General features: G+C 34.3%; 1 protein-coding gene across 1 annotated transcript in view; it reads left to right on the top strand.

Moving 5' to 3' along the window:
- LOC147073934 (serine protease inhibitor dipetalogastin-like) overlaps nt 1–21,426 on the top strand; it is a 136,623-nt gene that overhangs the window by 59,723 nt on the left and 55,474 nt on the right. Inside the window, exon 4 of the mRNA XM_085944596.1 lies at nt 15,679–15,816. Within this exon, the coding sequence (XP_085800722.1) occupies nt 15,679–15,816 (138 nt within the window). The remainder of the gene's footprint in view (nt 1–15,678; nt 15,817–21,426) is intronic.

Here is a 21,426-nt window from a genome sequence, read left to right as displayed (position 1 = left end):
CAAGCGCGAAATGTATAAGGTACAACTACTGAGAAGATAGAAGCATATTAAACTGACTTGCTTACTTACTCCAACATATCGTAACGTACGTCTATTCCTTTGCGCATTTAATTCAACTATGCGGCGTCCAATCCTCCCGGAGACAAATTGGGTCGGCGTCGAATTGGGTCGGCGTCCAATTGGGCCGGCGTCCAATTGGGCCGGCGTCCGATTGTACCGGCGGCCAATTACCGGAGGCCAATCGGCGGAGGCCAGTTCGCGGTGTCAAATCGTCCCATTCCCCACTGCAGTTGTGTCCAAATTAATTTCTGTGGCGTTCAATCACATAAAAATTATAGCTAAGTACTTAGATTGGTTTTAAAAATAATTTTATATTATGATTTTTATGTATCAGTTAGTTCAGTCATAGACTAACAATTTTTATATAGTTATTTATCATGTCGAGATATTGATGACGCTATTTTGATTTGTAAGTTTTGTGATCTAAATTCAGCGTATTACTGTGTTTTGTGATTGTGGATAAATTATTTGACATTGCACTTAAGTTATTCGTCAGTGTTTTGAATATAATATCTATAAGTAACTATTTTTTTTATTGTCTAGTTTTATGGATGAAACTGTAAATTGCTGTGTAGCAGATCGCATTACAGAGATATGATTTTCAAATTTGATGTTTATGTTATTACATAATTTAAACTCATCTACCTATTCATCAGTAGTAATATCGTAAGTGTCTTCTTATTACTGATACGTGTGCTCTTTGTCTCTGATCTCCAAACCTTTCTCATGCCTACCTCTTTCCAAAAGTCACCCTTTGCCACTGATATATATTATATATAGTTATCGGCAGTGGCGAAGGGTGACTTTTGGAAAGAGGTAGGCTGTGGAGATCTGATAAAAAGAGCACACTTGTCAGGTATACTTACGAGAATAGTACGATATTTACTACTAATGAATAGGTACACACTAGTAAATGACAACGACACACTAATTCAATGAAACTTCAAAAACTCATTGACGACATAAAAATGAGCGATGTGTTTAAATTACGTATTTTTCAAAACATGTATACCGATCAAAAATCATTAGATAAAATTTATTTTTATTTATAAAAACAATCTATACTTACTTATTTATTAACATTCGATTAAACGCCGTTGAAATTATTTTTTTAATTATCTAATTATTAATGATTTTGGACAAAGGGCGCGCAGTCGTGACAACATTATTATGCGCGAATGTTTTAGGCTCTGCGATATGAGCTTACCTTATTTCGTACAAATCAGCAGACTTGCTGCGGTTACGAGACGTAAAGCCCATACAAAAAAAATCAGAATTATTTCACACATAATCGGAGATTTATTTACGTCGAGACGTCGCGTCATTTATTATTTATTTGCGGCACGCTGTGGTATATTTTTAATACCTTTACAGTTGTTTTGTAAACTGTGTAATACTGTAATACATTCCTACATATACGACATCTCTCGTTGGCAAAATAAATTATTTTTATATAACATAAAATAATGAAGTGATTAAGTATATAAATATGTCAATATGCAATTAAAAAGTATTTTTCTTAAGAAGGTAGGCTTTAAATAATCGCCTAGTATGGAGTCTTCGTCACTGGTTATCGGATAATATCTATGTCTATATATAACCAAATTCAACTATCAAAATTCTTCATAATAATATTGTTAAATTAATAGGTGACATCGTAAAAATCTTTTTAACTATTCTGTTTAATCAATTATTAAAAAAGGCATTGAGTTATATATTTTTATCGCAAGCTTTTGCAAATCCCCGCGAAATCTGAAGGTTGAGAATCACTGATGTAGTTAATATGATTAATGACTGTGATGTGATATCTGTAATATATGTCTAAGATTTTTTTCACTAAATACGCTGCAAAATAAGGTGGACACTTCTGTGTATTATTATAATTATTATATTATGTGTCTAATCAATTATTAATGATGACTTTGTGATTGCTTTTTTACATTCCACTAAGTATAATATGTTTTAAGATCAACATTTTTAACCAAATCTTATATTAGATCTAGGGATTGCAATACCGGTATTCCAGTATTTACAATACCGAAATACCGGTTTTGAAAATCTAAAATACCGGAATTTTTAGTATTAAGCAAGCACATTTTTTTACGGTTTTCAAAATGAATTATAAGTTATGTGCTTCTAAAATGCAATATATTGACTTAATCCAACATAGGTGAAATAATAATAAAACAAGATTTATCAGATATATTTCTGTAACTGTCGCGATGAATTAACATAACATTATTTCGAAATAGAAAAATCCGTGACAAATGTTCAATAATCATTATATAATTATTGATGACTGCACAAGCGTTGAAATTAACAAGCTTTTCCTGCAGCCGGCCTTATTTACACTTGATGAATTAGTCTTTTTGAGGGTTTTTGCTAAAATTATCAATATATTGAAATTATTTGTAAAAATCACCAATTCTACAATATTATGATCAATGCATATTTTTAAATGTCAACATAATAAATGTAGGTAAGTAGATGACATTATTAATGGACAACGCACTCAATACAGTAGCTAGCAAGTAAATTCACGCACAGTGACATTTGCACATGTATAGGTAGACCTCATGCAATTTCCATTATTCGATATCACGCATCGGGAATTTATAGCAATACCACCTTTATTGTAATGGCGTTAGAACGGTGTTTCTAGTGTCAATGTTCATTTGAGCGAACCCGTTCGAGCCGAACCGTTCGGCAGACCTGACAAAAAGCATCGGGAATTTATAGCAATATCACCTTTATTGTCATGGCGTTAGAACAGATTATGCCATTCGGCAGACCCGACAAAAAAGTGAGTGTCATTTTTATTCCCAGATGCTTCGTCCTTATTAATGTCATTGGTTTTTGCTATAAATAATGTTTTAAAGAAATTGAATACCTATACTTACTGATAAGTACCTATTTCTGTGTTTCTTAATGTTTTACTGTTATGTCTTTCTGTTGTTCTTAATGTTTTAACGAATACCGGTATTCAATGAGGAATACCGAAAAACCGGAATTGACATTTTCATTCGGTATTGCAATTCCTAATTAGATCGTCCGTATATGAACTCATGTCATAAGGCGGTAGGGTTTGATAATATAGTGTGACGATTCGTGACGTATTTGTGTGAAGAGGATAGGGGAAAAATATGAAACGTGACGTTAAAACAGGGCTCTAAATAGAAAATTTTACGAACCGGAGCGCTCGATAATTTTCCGAATTATTAACATAGGTATGTAGTTCTTTAATTTTATGTATATTTTATAGAAATAAGTGTATCTATCTAGTGTATATCTGGCTCAGACGGTCAAATTATTTTTGTCCACGAGACGGAACAATAATTTTGCCGGATTCATGACTTGGAACGGTGCTCCGGTTCATTTCTAACCCTGCGTCAAAACGAGTAAAATATAAACATTGAGATATTCCTTGTGAGCCATTATCAACAAATTAGGGCAGTTTGAAAATGTATTCGACAGGGGTAGGTTTTGTGAGAGACTGTGCTGATGGAGGTCAAAAAAAAGAAAAGGCGTCAATATGGTATTGTATATTATTATTATATTATTAGACCAAACAAACAGAATTATTTCATAGGGACCTATAATGTTTTGTCTGGTTTACGTACGGTTTACAGTTGTAGTTTGTAGTTTGCTTACATACATACATGAAAAAGTAAAAAAAAATACTAAAATCTAACATCATATAAAAATGGCTAGCATTTTTCTATGTGGCCATAAGTATTTTTATTGATTGGTGAGTAGATACTGACAAACTTCCTTCTATTGTCCAGATTAATAGTAAAGCAATCACGGGTGTGAAGGGTAGAAAATGTTGTTGATAAGGACCACCTCCTTATTATAAACATCTAGCCACCGTAAATCGTTCAATCTGCAATTCGGTTCAATATTCCCTGTATGATTATTACAAAACTGCTGAACAGTTAATTAGATTTAACGCCAGAATTCTCGTCAACATATTAGTGCCAGCCATCTGCTTAATGTCATAAAAAGTTGGTAATAGCACATAGGTATCTATCGATAAAAAAATGTTTGCACTGCCTATCAGTATTCCTATACAAACTCTAATAAAAATACATTAAGTACGTGCATGACCAGTGCTTTTAAGATAACAGGAATCGTCACTTTAAATTAATCACTTTAATTAACAAAATTCAGCGCTCGAAATGGAAAAGTTTACGAACCGGAGCGCTCGAAAATTTTCTGATGATATTAACAAGGTTATCAAATTTTATATGTACTGTCATTTCCCTCCATTTTGGTAAGGTGATTAGGAAGCTGTCACTTTTATTTTTAGTATGTTTTTTCGTCTGGATTCGGGATGTGGAGGTGAAGAAATAACACACCGGAATTGTTTTGGAAACGGCAAGGTATATTTAAGTTAATATTATATAATAGTTACATTTTTAATAATTTATTTTACGGAGGACGAAATGTACGTGTTTGCGATTTAGCTGCTTGCAGCGTTCTGCCCGCCATCTTGTGCTTTGCTTTCAACGAAAGTGTTGTCGAAAAACGGCGACGTTGCAATATTTCAACGGTCATAATCTACGGCATTGCCGGCTCGGCTCTATTATTATTATTTATTTTCGTAATCAGCGCTTTACTATTTGTTGGATTTGATACCGATTCGGGCCTCTCCAGATACACAAAGACATCCCCAAATGGGGACCATACGAGGGTGTCACAGTACCTATATTATAAACATAAGTGTGCTTATGATTTTCTGTTATATCTATGGCATATCTAGCTCAGACGGTCAAATTATTTTGTCCGTGAGACGGAGCGATAACTTTACATATTTCACGAACCGAAACAGCGCTCCGGTGCGTTCCGGTCCATTTCGAGCCCTGATAAAATTACAAATAAAAATGCCATTTAGTACTTATCGTGCATTGTGACATGTACATAATATTATTTATTATCAACTAAATACACCCCTGCAAGTAACTAAATATCATGTAACGAACCGTGACTATTTCAGGTTATTTTCTTTCATACCTTTTTGCATTACTTCTTGAAACGAAGTATTCCTTTCTGTAACTGACATCTCAAAATTACATGATTGATATGCATTATATATTATTACAGCTGGTATGCAATAACACATCTCTAAAATAAAATGCATTAAAATCCTCTAAAAAATATCATAAAACGAACCTGATATCTTGAACTTTTTTTATATTGCAAAACTGTAGTCACGAGTGCGTTAATATTTTTGATTCAAATTAAATTTGCATTGTTGTAATTTGAGAAATGAAGTCATGTTGTAATTGATTAAGTGCATTTTTATATCTGCATACTTCATAATAACTAATACAAAAATATTATATCAGTATAATAAAAGCAAAATATTGATCTATTCTATAATTAATTTACTTTACTGTTATTTCAAGGTGGAAGGTTATAATAGTTGTTTTTCTCCGTATCTTCGGATGCCACCCGCTGTCATACAACATTTTGCTATATTAGTTCAATAATATGTATGATATTTAATGCTAATAGTAGACGGGGATGTGCCCAACCAGGGGCGGGGTAAAAATTAGTGAGAACAGTTATATAAAAAGAAATAATACTTGTGTATATCCTTGTGTAGTTTTACGAAATGATTGCTTTACCGCATTTTTCTTTTTCCCCAGTCGTACTATTCATTTCAAACTTTCTACATTTTTTTTATTTTATTTTGTAGAATTTATATAATTTGGACGAATCCGCGTCATCATTACATAAAACCTTACTATGTCACTGTCCCTCGATTAGTCTATGGGCATAGAAAGATATCGACCGTGTTTAGGAAAAAGGGCGTAACCCACACAGAACCAATTTTACAGGAGAGGCAAAAAACATTTTTTGAATGATTTTGGTTGATTGATAAAAAATAGGCATAGACATTGGGTGCATGATGATTTGGTGTAATATCTTTTTGGTCTACTAATAATTAAAGAAGTTATTACGGAAAATCATTAAAATTGAGGGTAAATGCTTTTTTCTTTAAATTAAAACTTATTAATTAATGCTCAATTAAAACCTGAATTTAGATAATAAATCAGCATTTACGGCTTACTTCCTTTTTATAGAACGTGTATTTAGTTGTATACATTGTTAATATCTAATAAAAGCACTTTTCGAAAAATCGAGGGTTACGCCCTTTTTCCTAAACACAGTCGAATATTTAATATACTTATTAGCTAGCTATAGATCATTCTGAAAATGGGTCTGTCGTCTGAAACATATAAATACCCCTTAATACCAACCGCTCCGCACTGCAACCAGTCTTAATCTGGTGTATCACGAGGTTCTACATTTCTATCTGAAGCATCACCAGTTGTCTATGCATGGGAATGTCTCAGGAGCAGTAACACAAGACTGAAGTCACCACTAACTCAAGTGTGCTTTGACTGAGTTTACATGACTATAAATTAAGAGTTCCCACAATAGACAAACAACAGACAAAAATAAAATAATAACATATTAATCAAAATCTAATGTAATATTGCCGAAAAAACTAAGTAAAGAGATCGCCAAGTTCACAGTATAACGATTTGTATTATTTTTAATTGATTAAAATTACCGAACAGCTGGTTAGCCGATTTGAACAGTTCCCTTTCAGTACACATTTCAGGGAATTTTCAGAGGATGTGGTTTGTATCTTATAACTACGTCTCCACCACGTTTAACAAGTCCAACCTCATAGAGTTTGCCAACGAAGCCACCATAACCAAGCCAAGCCAGACAACTCTAAAATAGCTATAATAGTCATGGCCCCCAGGTCACATGATTGGCGGGCCCCCCAACCCATCGCTCAGTGTGATGTTTTACTCCAGGGTTCCATGTAAAATAAAGGGTATTCCGTGTATTTTAGCGATTTTTGGTATTATTAAATAAATCCACTTGAATTGTCGGTACTCGGTATTATATTATTATGAAGCACTAATCGCGACCCCCTTTTGTGATAGTCAAATAACATGCGATCCTTCGCCATATTGAATAAATTTACAGTCAACTTTATTAGTCAGGAAACACACTAAAAGTAATTATAAAATAAAATACTACTTGTGAAATAGCCCCGCAGGCTACTTTTTTACTATTAGAGCAAATTTTTGGTGTGTGTTTAACTCACTTAACTGGTGGATCTGCCACGCCGAGCCCCCAGGCTAGAGACCTGTCAGAGCACCCCGACAAAACCGCCCGGACAAATCCACCTAAACAAAATCGCCCGCAAAAAATACAAAAGTGTATAAAACAAGTGCTTTTATGGTTTTTCGAATTGCGTATCGATAGAAATTTACATGCATACGATTAGGGATTACAATCCCGGGATCCCGAGCTATTTTCGATACCTATGAATCCCGGGATTGATAAACATAATCCCGAAACTTTTGGGTTTGATTTTTTTATCTATTTTTATGGAAAATAAAATATAAACGAAAATATAACAGAAAAAATACTTTTAATAACAAATAACTACATTAGAAATAAACTGAGTTTGAATGAAGTTTGATTTATACCCATGTGTAAGTTGCATATTCATTTTATTTTTTCACATAAATTAATAAAAATGAGGAAGATTGGAAAAAAACAATGCTTCGCACTATTAACAAAGTAATTCCACCATGATCTCATACGTTTTACGGCAGTTTCACATTTGGCTGACTAATTAGATTTATGAAGCGGAAAGGCCATAAGTACACCATGATATTTGCTTTACTATTTTCAATCTCGCCAACCCACTCATTAAGTCTTTACTATCAGAAACAGCAATCTCATATTAAATTCACATTCTTATTTATATTACAATATTATTTACTCCATTAAACTTGTGTATTTCCAAGATTGAAAGTATACAATATTAACAATAAATGTCTTAAACTTAAATAGTATAAAATATACTAGATTTATTTTTGACCGATTTTATCAATGTTATTTGTAAATATATTTGTTTTATATTAACAATGGGAAAAAATGGACCAGTCCCGGGATCCCGGTCCAAGAAGGTTAGCACACAGTATTGAAATTTAATTTTAAACAATTTGTATTTTTTTTACATCTTTATTCGTATGTTTTTTTATTTGTGTAAGTATCTAAAATATAATATTAAGTATATGAAAATTGTCTCATTTCTAAATCGTTTTGGCGGCGATGTCTGGGCGGCAATGTCCGGGCAGTTTTGGTTCGCCCCCCCCCCCCCCCCCCCCCCCTGTCAGCTCACCCCCGTGTGGCGGCCATGATCATCGTAAAAAATCGAAAATTATAGAATGAAGGAAAGTATTATCTGAAATCCAATATAATGGAGTTATACCAAACAAGCGCAGGTTCAATTGATAAATATAATGTTTTTTATAACAAATATCTACTCATACGATGGTATAACAGACGTAACCTTGGCGATTCTGTCTTGGTAACTGATTATCAATTCTGATGACAAATGTTCATAAAAACTTTTGGCATAAATACTAATCGGAAAAAAATTGGCATACAGTGAGTTGAATAAAATGCACCGTTAATAAATATTATTGCTCGGAGAATACGGCGATATTTTTTTAACTTTGACTTTCTTGACAAGAACAAGTATTTTTTTATTCGCCTGTCAAAGCAGTGTCCATCCTTTGTCCAAGTGGCTTTGAAATCAATAGCGGTTCTCAAACTGGGCTCCACGGAATACAGGTGTTCCGTACGACATCGAAATAATATTATTAAAACATACATAATTCTGAAAACACTTCTGAGATAATATTCGACTGTGTTTAGGAAAAAGGGAGTAACCCTCGCAGAACAAATTTTACAGGAGAGGCAAAAAACGTTTTTTGAATGATTTTAGTTCAATATAAAAATAAAAAAAAATGGCACAGACATTGGGTGCATGATTATTGATGATTTGGTGTAATTTTTTTTTGACCTAACAACAATTAAAGAAGTTATTACAGAAAAATCATTAAAATTGACGGTAAATGCTTTTTTCTTTAAACTAAAACTTAATTAAAGCTCAATTGAAACCTGAATTTAGATAATAATTTGGCATTTGCGGCTTACTTCCTTTTTACAGAACGTGTATTTAGTTGTATACAATGTTAATATCTAATAAAAGCACTTTTCGAAAAATCGAGGGTTACGCACTTTTTCCTAAACAGAGAAGAATTATATTATAACCAATAATCTTTTTGAAAAAAGTAAGACACACCAGCAGGATCGAGCCTGCATCTCTCGGGTTTCGCGCCCACGCACATATACCACGATGCTAAAGCCGCCATACTTAATTGCGACAAAATTTAGCTAATGGCCCTTAATACTCTTCTGAAGCGCTTTCCAAATTGAGCTATTATTGGCGATCGGCTTTTGTATTTTTAACTCAAAGTAGGTATTACTTTAATTTACTAACCGACGTCACGGATAACTTCAAGATTTTTTGTTGCAACTTACTTGAACATGCTAATAATTTTTCATTAACTATTTATTCACTTATGAATTATGTATGTTCAATAATTAGAATGTTACATTCTTAAATATTGTGAATTATTCGTTGAATATAAAAATAGTTAATTAATAATATTACTAGTAGGATGTGTGTATGTATCAAGTAGTGACGAAAACCAATAATTACTCACCTACATTATTTATCATTATGTCTAAGCACTACACAATTTTAATAGTTTTGCAGTGGCGAAGGTTGGAGGTAATATGTTAAGATCCGACATAAATAGTGCACACTAAACTTTGTCAGTTATACGTATTTGTTTTCACTGAACCAAGACTACAGATTGCAAATAGTGTCGGTTAGTTTATTCGTCCATCTATCTCTTCTTCTTCCATCTAGCGCTACATCCCGGGGTGGGATTTGGCCTCTTCGACAACCGCTCACAACTCACTCCTGTCTCTCGCCACACTTCTCCAGTTACCGGGTCTTCCTATACGAAGCCAGTCCTCTTCTACGGCGTCAGCTCATCTCCTTCTTGGTCGGCCTCCGGGTCTCTTCCGTTGGGGTAGCCACTTCGTCATGATTCTTGGCGCTCTAACTTCAGGCATTCTCTCCACATGTCCCGCCCATCGTAGTCTTTGGGAATTACAGTATCTTATGATTGTTTGCTGTTCAATCGGCTCTTCCAACTCGTGGTTCATTTTTATTATGTAGTCATTGATATACTACTGGATGAATCATATGCTTCTTAAAATGACGCCCGATTTTCAGCGAGTCGGCCTTTGTTAAAACTTACTGAGTAAGCCCGGTCTAGCTTGCATCTTACTCTAACTAATAGTCAGCGCATGACGACTTGCTCTGTCTGTTTTGCGTTGCAGCCACCCTTAGGTTCACTATTCCAAGAACGCAAATTTAGTTTTACAGCCAGGGCAATACGGGTGAAATTCGGGAATCCATGTTAACGGTCTTAACGCATATTATAAGACGATATTCGTTATATCTTTTGTGGTACATTTTTAAAATGACACTTGTATGGGAACTGCTCATCTAGTAGTATATCAATGTCTGTAGTTCCTATTTTCCAACGTGGGTCCAAAGATTTTTTTGAGTATTTTGCGCTCTTTTTCGTCCATCTATAAAATATCTAAAATTATGCCATTACATCATAGATAATGTAAGATATATAAGAATATTTTTATCAATTATCGTCCGGTTTAGGCAGAGGTAATATGAGTTTTAATAAGCTAACCAACGCCATCCGCAATTTCTTTCTTCCACTATGATGGTTTAGTTAGGGAGAATTTAATTAAATTTTAAAAACTAACCGGCACCATCAGCAATTTGTATAATTAATTCACTGGAAACAAATAAGTATGATTGACAAAGTTTAGTGTGCACTATTTATGTCGGATATTAACAGCCTACCTTTTCGCCACCGTAGTATTTATACGTATAAGTATAAAGGTAACGCATTTCCGTGAGGTTCAATATTTTTAGCAAGAAACAAGACATCGTGATAGACACGCCGGCCAGGTACGGTGTAAACATCATTTAACAATCGCAATAATAGAGAATATTCATATTAGCCTAAGGGCCCTATGGAATCGCAGCTGTACGCATCTGACGGTCCAAGCGTAAACTATTATTTTTGATTGTGCATCGTCCCCCACCGTCCAACAGGCACTCTTCTCTGATATTTCCTTTGCAATCTTTTCGCAGTCTAATAATTATTGTTTGTGTATCGTCCCTTATCATGGCCCCTGATCACTTCCTGACGCGGGCCCCCAACCTATAGCTAAGGTTAAGGGAAGTGTAATGTTCTATAGTAGTGTTTCTCAAATAATATTCCGCGGAATTCCGTGTATTTTGTAATGTGAAAATGAAAATAATGGATATTCCAAAGAGATTAGACTCCGTGTATTTTTAGCGATTTTTGGTATTTTAAATAAATCAGCTTGAATAATTGTTGGCACTCAGCATCATATTATGAAACACTGATCGCGACCCTTTTTTGTGATAGCCAAATTACATATTGTGACCCTTCGCCATGTTGGTTAAATAATCATTTATATTAGTAAGGAAACACACTAAAATTAATTATAAAATAAAATCTTACCCGTCTTATAGCGCCGCAGGCGACTTTTTTACTATTAGAGCTTATAAATTTACGAAGTGTTTATCTCACTTAACTGGTTGACCTTCTAAGCCGGGCCCTCATAAGCCCGGGCCCCCAGGCTAGAGCCCTGTCAGCACCCCCTTTGAGGGGGCCATGTCCCTTATACTGTCCAACCACCATAGCTAGTGTCCCTATGTGTCCCAGACACATGATGTATGTTGTAATGTTTTTTTTAATACATACCGTGACTTTAAAAACGTTTGAGAAACTCTAAAAATATACGCTTAAATTTGCTGATATCAATCAAAATTATTTAAAAACACGACGTTGCATAATGTTTTAATAATAATATTATGCAAGTCAGCAGATCCGCATTTATGCGCCATTAATATAGTAATTATTACATAAGCTAAATTTGCATATGTTCACGACCGCGGTTAATAGCCCCGATTTAATTGCACTGTCTGTTTTTATTTTGTTTAATTTTCTGCCCAATTATATATTTATTTAGTCAATTATTTACTATTGAGAAATAATTTATTTTCAACGGATTTTAAAACGAATACAAAAGACTCTAACATTCATAGCACCTATGCAGGGTCTTACCTCGGATAGTACAGATTATTTACGCATACAAACGATAAAAATAGATCGTGGTTAAGGTTGAAGGATCGAAATGACGTAGGATCATAAAATCTATGTCAGTAAATCAATTTTGATCCTGCAATAATAATTCAGATTTTACCTACAACTAATGTTAGTATGAAGCAATGACTTTAATATGTCATTGGTTTGAAGATTGCAATAAGGCAGTGATTTCCAACCGGGTTCTACCAAATAAATGTTTACTCATTGTAATGAGGCTGTCATCGGATTTCTGTAACCCAGATCTCAATTATTATAATATTATTTATTAAATATTCTTTTTTTCACGTACAATCAATCAGTACCTATATATAATATGATTTCGTAATGTTATGAGATAGCGGATCTGCAATGTCATAATATTACGAATTAATAGTATTTCATAATAATTTCAACTTATTCTTTCATAAAAATAGCGGGTCAGAATCGATTGGACATCTCATTCGATTACAAGTTTCCAATAAAGACACATCGCACCTAATTACCGTTACCTATATACCCTATGTACCCTTGTAGTTATTGGGAACAGTAAATAAATTCTCGCCTCTTCCATCATCATGAACAATAACTACCGACTTTCATCTGCAATATCTATCCTCCGCCGAACCAGAACACCACACAAGAAAATGGGTTTACTGGAGTGCTAATAGTGCTAATAACAAACTATTTCTTCTTTAGATTGGTGGCTACACTGAACTGTTTTCCCTCGCAATTTTACGTCAAACCTAACCTCGCAAGCGGGTGGTAGCTTCGGATATTTTCGTACGTTCTCGGCAATCTTCGCTTGAATCTTCGTGACTCGTGGCAGACGGAAATAGGATTGCTTCCAATTTGCTCACGATCGTTCACGATCCCGGAAAACTATAGATAATGGATTTTGGCAATCGTGGCAGACGACCCAGACGCAATTTGCCAATGTAATTTGAGCATAATACTATCGTCATTGATGTTCGCCCGCCCTAAATCTAGCTCTGACAAAAATAATATTTTTTTTCATAAAATTGACATGATCAATTATTATTGAAACCGCATACGGTCGACATGTGAAACAATGTCCGAAAAAGGAATTGCAAAAAGCCAACAATGTCCACTCCAAGGTCATTTGTTTAATACAAAGGCTTACCTATTATACTATTGCCTAGATTTTAAAAGCCCTGGAGACATTCTTTTAATGAGGCCAATTCAATCATTAATTGAATTTTAAATATCAAAACAATACAATATACATCGTGCATTTGATAAGAGTTTGCGATTAGTGAAACACCACCTTAATACGGCGAGTTATGTTACAAATATGCTGTAGGAGTGTTCCCTGAGAAGTGAGAAGTCATTATACTTGTCTGAATTCCGTTAAAGGATGATCTGATTTCTTTAATCGAATATATTCACGAAGGTATCCATCTTTAATTTGAATGTCTTTTGACTTTGATTAACACTGTATCGACCCGTGTCCGGAAACTTGTACGTATGCAGTTCGCCTTATCACACTTCACCTAGAAATATTGTATCGGAAATAAATGGCCGTATATTAAAGACCGTCCAACCTCTTTGGGTCGTATAGGACCTACTGACATAAAATTCATGTCTAAATAAAACACGGTTCTTGTCTGTTTACACTTTACAGGAAGCCAAACAAATTTTGAGAATAGCCGATATACTGGATTATTTGTTAGGTTAGGTTAGGTTTCCATTCTTGAATTCATGAATTTTGCCAAAATCGGCTGTGAAAATTGAATAAATGAGGCGTCTAATTACAAAAAGCGATAAGTCCACAAATTAATTTTCCGTTGTATTCTATGTGGAATTTAGAACCAAATGGCAATTTGTTTCAGCCGATAAACTCTTTAACGTAATAAATATAGGCAAAATAAAAGTGGACGTAGCGCTACTTGTACCTCACTTTTTAATTTTTCCATATAAGGCACGTATTTCCGTGGCACTGTCATGAGTTTACCAGACTGATGATACAGCATGGGAGACGCCATTTACAACATTGAGCGTTCCCTCATTAATTGACTTACATACGCGCGAAATCAACCAAGCTTTAAACAATATGAAACACGGACACGCGCTTTCCGTAATAAATCGAGACTTAAAATATTTTTTTTCGTAGTGTTTTGTCGCGTTTTGGTATTTATAGATCAATATGTATTGTGTAAAATTATACAAAGAATGCGTGCGTATTTTTTTCTCGATTTTGACCAAATGTGGACTTATCGCTATTTGGAATTATTAGACGCCTCAAATGTTCATATTGAATCTAATAAAATTGGAGACCGTATAGTATACGGTCATCTCTTTACGATAAGAAAGCTCAAGGTGTACTGTGTAACGGTGAAATGTTTTAAGTACAATTTACATGTAACCGTATCAACCAGCTGTCAAAATTGTTTTCGATTTTCAATTATTTAATAAGGAAGGCATATGTGTCACTGACATAATAATATTATGTATTACATAGAATGAACATCACTGTTTCCCCTGTGAATACAATTCTAAAATCATTTCACTGGACCCATTAGTCATTACGTCCCTAGGCAAAGTACCGCCCTTAACCTTAAGAGAACTTAGAATGCAGAACAGTTTCATTTTTAATTAAAAATTGTATGCAAATTTGTTGGAAAAATCTTTTAAAAATTATATACACATCTACTGACGATTATACAATTTCCACGAAGCATACTCTCAAATAGTGGTGATTTTAGGTACGTAGAGATCTGAGACGCTGACAAGTTTGTAGACCCCTTAGTGAAAAAAATATAGTGTAATAAATCACCATAGCATATTATGATTTAACAATAGGTATAGTAAAAGTATATTGCCATAATTTCGTTTGCATCTGTTATTTTTTAAACTAAAATATCGGTACTTTCCAACGAAGCGATAGCATTGACCGCTTCGTGAAAAACTGTCACTGCTTTTAAAGGTTGTAATATTTGTATTCGTTCCTTCATTTGCCGCTCTTTATTACGTACTACGGGACGTCGCTGCGGATATTGACTTCACAAATTGATAGTAATTTAATTAATAACACGACCACGATGGCCGACCGGCTAAAGTGTCGGCCTATAATGTCGTGGGTCCCAGGTTCGAATGCTGGATCTGGCAAATACACATAATGTTTTTCAATTTGTGCTTGGAGTCAGAGTATGGACCTAATAGGTTGAGCAAGTGGCTAACATCCATTTTTCGAAAAAGAAAAATCTGTTAATTCAGCCTCCACTCTGTGGAGGCCCATATGATAGGATCGAACATGGTGAAGTAAGTAAGTATTATAATGTCTGATCAATTAGATTAGAATTAAATTAGAATGCAGAGAAATGTGGAAGGAAACAGATGCCATACTATTTATTACACCAACCCATCAAATATTCAGGTACAATAATTATTCTTCCTTGATGTAAGTAAAGCATATCTTGTTATTTTCTTCCAGATGCCAGAGTTCTGAGGAAAGGAGAATGCAGTCACCTCAGTTGCCCTTGCCATGCTGACCACACGAAAGTCTGCGCGTCCAATGGAATCACTTACAAGAGCTTGGGAGAAGTTCGATGTCTCAAACGACATAATCCAGGTGAGTTAAAAACAACTTTTAAAATTAAACCTTCGTACCACTCGATAGTTCAATATTAACCAATTAGAACAGCGTATATCTCCAAATAATATAATTAATACAGGTAGCTTAAATTCATACAATTAGCGATAGGTCGTGATAGTCAGAAAACAAACACACGTTTTCAAGTAATTCATTGACGAAATCCCTTTATCATTAATTCATCAGTCATTGAAACTCGTGACTTAGGAATATATTTTTATTGTGGACAAACTTATAAATCGGACATTAATCTTATTTTTCCAAAGCTAATTAGATGGTCGGTTTTCTTAAGCGTCCTCGTGTGATTCATGTGAATTTAACATCGTATTTCTTCTGAAGCTATTGTGTATTATTAATTTAGTTTTTTATTCAAAATTTATTAGCAATTATTATCAGAGATAACCGATTACTGATTTCTCTGTACTAAAACCGTTTAGTTACTTTAAAACATTGACTTACTACATAGTAAGTAAAATGGTTTTTAATTAACAATTCAACCATTGTCCGACCACTTGATAAGAAAAATTGTGAACCGTCTATACTACTCTATGCTCTATGCCAACGATTCATCATCTTTCCCAGTGACGTCCCGTGGAGGTAGGCAGATAGAGCGTCGCTTGGGGGCGGCAGTTACTTGAAGGGCGGCAAATCGAGGAGAATCATTAGGTATATATAGAAATAGGTACCCAAAATTAGTAAATAACGAAAATATCTTTCCATTACAAAAAATCAAGTCACTGGTTGGAAATAAAATGTATTAATTATCATAGAAGGTTTGACAGGACTGTATTTTTTTTTCGGGTTCGCGATGTCTAGTTTACTTCCGTTCTCCTTGGATAATGACACGTGCAGATTTGCTAATTATATTTGAATTATAGGAAAGTATATACTTACCTAATTAATTTATCCAAATATTTTTGCCGGTCACTCGCGAGTTTTGAAAGTTGTCAGGTGTATTTTTAAATGTATCTGAAACTGTGGACTCGCAATACTGTCTATTGAAGCAGTGAAGGAATTTAAATTAGATTTAGTGGTACATATTATATTTTGTTAGTAATGAATCCATATAACACATTTCTTAGATATTAGAGTATGAAAGGATGATAAAAAATACTGTATAAAAAATGGGGCGGCATTTTGTCCAAGGACGTCACTGATCTTTCGTATAGTAAATCCATCGACATGTTCAATGCATCCATTCAGCCAGTCTAGCAGTACAGTTCAAGAACATTTCGGGTTGTATATGACTAAATTTGAAAATGCTAGTTCAATAATATTTACAGGTTCATACAGTGGTACGCAAGAGGTACTTCGCGGGCTGCTTGTGGTGGTTTGGTTATATGTGTGCTCCCATGATTGAAACGCTTTAAATACACGGATTCCAAACCCTGTTGCGCCCGTGTACTCATTTGTGGACGCATCTGATGGACATCACCGAAAAGCTCAATGGTTTAAATTTTAATACGTAGAGTATTTTTTTAGAAATGTTGTGTGCACACCGCTGGATATCACACAACTCCATAATATGTAAATATAGTTTTAAGTAAAAACAATTTGATAAAACCAATTACTATTACTTAAAAAATGAACAAATTATTCTGATAGTGTGTGGAGGCACCGCCATCTTTAGATTAATAAAGCCTGAGCATAACTTTTTGCACAAGTAACGAGTGGTCCACTGCCATACTATTTATTGATAACTTACTTGCAAGCAGAGTTTGGTATTCTATAATGACTGAAGAGTATAAATAAGTTATTAGTTATTGTCGTTTAGAATCGTCTGTCACATTAACAAACGTCCTAGTGTATTATGATATTATTATACACAGAAGAAGTTTACTTACTTTCATCGTCGCTTCCAATTATTAATAACACATAACCACTAAATCAGATGAACTCCAAGGTCTCCAAGATACGTTAAAATAATCTGAAAGAAATCTGAAACTAAGAATACTCTGACAAGTGAACACGACAGACGCGTCAGAATGAGCATTCTATAGAACAATGACAAGCAATGACAGGTCATCCATAGACAACAGGAGGGGCGAAAAGTAGGACCTGTCGTGTAATGTATCGGCTTCCTTCTTCAGTGGGCAATGATGGAGATGATTCGTGTAGGTAGGTGGTTTAGGGCCTTCCTGCACACGTGATGTACCATTTGATCAATGTTATTATTTTATCATTGGTCCCCCACTTACCCTCCAGTGTAAAGTAAATCATGCACTGGAGCTATATAGAAAGTGGCTTGCTTCATGTCGTGGGAGTAGGGCCATCAAATTGAAAGAAACAGTATCGATTCCTCGTATCGAAGTATTGGTACTTTTATGACGGCCCTACGTGGGAGTCGATTAATTTATTTTAAAATATTATATTTAAAATCTCTATGTGTTGCAGTTTAAGAGATATACATATTATACAACTGCTCCCTTCTAGACGATATTTTCTACTGTGCTGCACATTCAATAATATTTATTAAACGTTCAAGAAATATCGCGCGGTTTTAAAATGGCGTGCACTAGAGGTGAGTTGGAAATACTGTCACCAGTTTGTGCACTCAAGTTTCGGATGAAACTACCCATACTTAGTATTTGTGGCCCAATAAACTTATTCCAAAAAACTTGTGATGATATCATCGCGAGTCGCAGTTCTGTGCACTCGCCAGTTGGTAGACTTTCAACACTAGCACGACATTACATGCGCACGAACGAAATAGCACTTGAATATAGGTATCTTTTAATTTATTAGTCTATTGCGTTCGAATGTATGAATAATAGGTCATAAATTTTGTGTCGCAGCACAGTGATGAGATGACGCACAGGCTTAGGCTTGTTATATACCGCTCAAAAGATGTTTTTTTTTTTTTTTTTAAATCATTGTTTCATTCATTTTTGTTAACAATAATATTGTAACAGAAAAACAACTCTTGAATTAAAAATTTTATAATAAATGGGACTTTTCGACAAGAGGAGCTCAGCATATTTTTAGCGATTATATTGAAGCCGATACACAGTCTGAGTTCCCTGAGCCAATACGCATTTATATTATAGAGTTGGTTTTAGTTTCAGTTGAGTATGAATACTAGTAAGTATTTTTGAACAAGTTTATGTACTAAGTATTTTTTTATACTGGTAGTAAGTATACTTAGTCTTCAAAATCGACCAGTTTTCCCATCTCTAGCGTGCACCACTGTGCTGTCGGGCTCATCCAATCTCTGTGTAATACAAAAATAAACTTGTAATATAAACAGTATAAGAAATTATCGTTATTTAATAAACAAATACCACATAATAGCGGTTAATAATCTCATTCATTCAAATTTTGCGGTTACGTCCTCTTCACATTTCCGCGTAAAATATTGACGTTTGGGCCTACGTCAAAACTAAAGAATCCGAATATTTCTACAAAAACACATTTTTATAAATTATATTGTTAGTTCACAGTAAATGAATGAAATATTTCAATACTTAGTCATGAAATTTGTAGGTTTGTGCATAATATGTGGCAATAAACCGTAATCTGTATGTGTTGTTATAAATACAATGAAACCCTGTTTTTACGTTTTTGAAGTAACTGTCAAAAACAACATATTAAATAGCGTGAAAATGTAAATAAAGGGTACCCAGGTAACCCTGCCTAATCCAAGTCATAGTAGATAATAGTCGAAGAATATTTTATATACTTATACAAGGATATTTTTTAACAATTATAGTTTGGTCTAGGCAGGGCTTAGAGATTTTTTTAAAACTAACACCATCTGCAATATGTATTCTTAATTCAACGAAAACAAATTTAATAAGTACCTATGACTAAAAAAGTGTGCTTTATTTTTGTCGGATTGCCCATAGCATATCTAAACTATTATGGTTTGGTTAGGTAGGGTTTAATTAAATTTAAAAAAACTAATAAGTATAATTGACAAAGTTTAGTGTGCACTATTAATCGAATCTTTACAGCCTACCTCCACCCCTCGCCACAGATATATATTCATTTTGCTTCGCGTAAGAGTAGAATAATAATATGGCATTTTATTCGATATGAGCAATGATTTGAGTTTCCCTATCTCCACCCGCCATGAATATGTCGCTATAAACGTGTCAGAATGAAAAGATTTTAGTGCTACACTTCCTTGTCCCGAAGCGATGCTGCATGGGACTAATATAGCAACCATGCAGCGTTCTGTTTTAAAAAATAAAAAGAATCTTGACTTGCTCTGCTGTCATTTATCTTTAATGACATGAAGTGTCCTCTGTACCCGTGTACTGAAACTCTGCCGAAACAGAGGAATCAGGAGTTGAAAATGATGAATCTAATGATGGATCGGAATTTTATTCCGTCCTCCATATGACGCAGCAAATTTTTCGAATGCCTCAAAGTTGGCCTTGGTCGATATCAAGTCTGTGTGGCCAATTGGGCCCGCGTGTGGACGGACCCTGGCAAACAGCTCCGCTCGTATGATCGCGTGGCAGCGTTCGCCCCGAAAGCTATTGCGATGTACTGATTTACGATGAGTAGGGTTTGGACCTGAAGTCTGTATAGGCAACATTGAAATGCGGTCGCCAAAAGCTGCATCGATTCAGGCGCGAAAATTACCTCTATCTTGCTTTCTGATCAGTAGAGTTTGGCAATATGCCACCCGGTACACCCCGTTTAGTAAACCGCTATTTCGACCATCTTTGCCTAAACAGATGACTGTACAACTATTTTCATTAACAATTATAATTTATTACAAATCAAATGTAAAACATAGCCTAAATAATGGTTTAACTGAAACGTGATATTGGCTTTTGTGATGAAACATTTTTTTTTTTACATATTAAGGGGGGACATGCTCGTCGAAGGTCAAAATTGAGTTTTTATTGTATTTTCAAACCATGATCCTGGACACTCCTTAAACATTGTAGATAATCTATTTATATAATTTTGAAGCCTTATTATCCTTTATAGTTATTTTAAACATTTGATGACTGCATAAAGTATTTTTGTTACATAAAATAGTATTCTTTTAAACCTCTCGCTCTAATGTTTTAGAATATAGACATATTTCGGTACATAACTGTGCAGTGGTGTTAAGATTTTTTACGTTTATTAATTTTTAAACGCATTTATGAAACCATTAGTATAATTTATTACGAGATAATTTTTGTAAAATATTCACGATAAAAAATTATATTGATAATCTCTGTGATCCCAAATTTGACAAGAATTAGGCATTTTATTATTCAAAAAATCGGCAAGATTAACACATTTGAAGATGATTCTAAAGATACTTATTATAAGCTATGTCTTTGACCATTCAAGTGTGATAAACATCTTATGAATAATGATTGCTTTATAATAATTATTGACCTAAGAATAAGGTAGTGTTTTTTTGAAATACGCCATTTCTTTTGTCATTCCCTAGTGGTTAAGCTACAACATACGGCCATAGCCATAAATTGACAAACTAAGGCTTCAATATTATATAAATAGATTATCTACAACGTTTAAGCAGTGTCCAGGATCATGGTTTGAAAATACAATAAAAACTCAATTTTGACCTACGACGAGCACGTGGGCCGTTAATACATAATAATAACATAATAATTATTA

The sequence above is a fragment of the Rhyacophila brunnea genome, unplaced genomic scaffold (genome assembly GCF_057557595.1).
Source record: "Rhyacophila brunnea isolate RB1 unplaced genomic scaffold, BYU_Rbru_1.0 scaffold_17, whole genome shotgun sequence".
In the NCBI taxonomy this organism is placed as follows: domain Eukaryota; kingdom Metazoa; phylum Arthropoda; class Insecta; order Trichoptera; family Rhyacophilidae; genus Rhyacophila; species Rhyacophila brunnea.
Note: the sequence above shows the minus strand (reverse complement) of the source record. Positions and strands in the feature narration are given on the sequence as shown.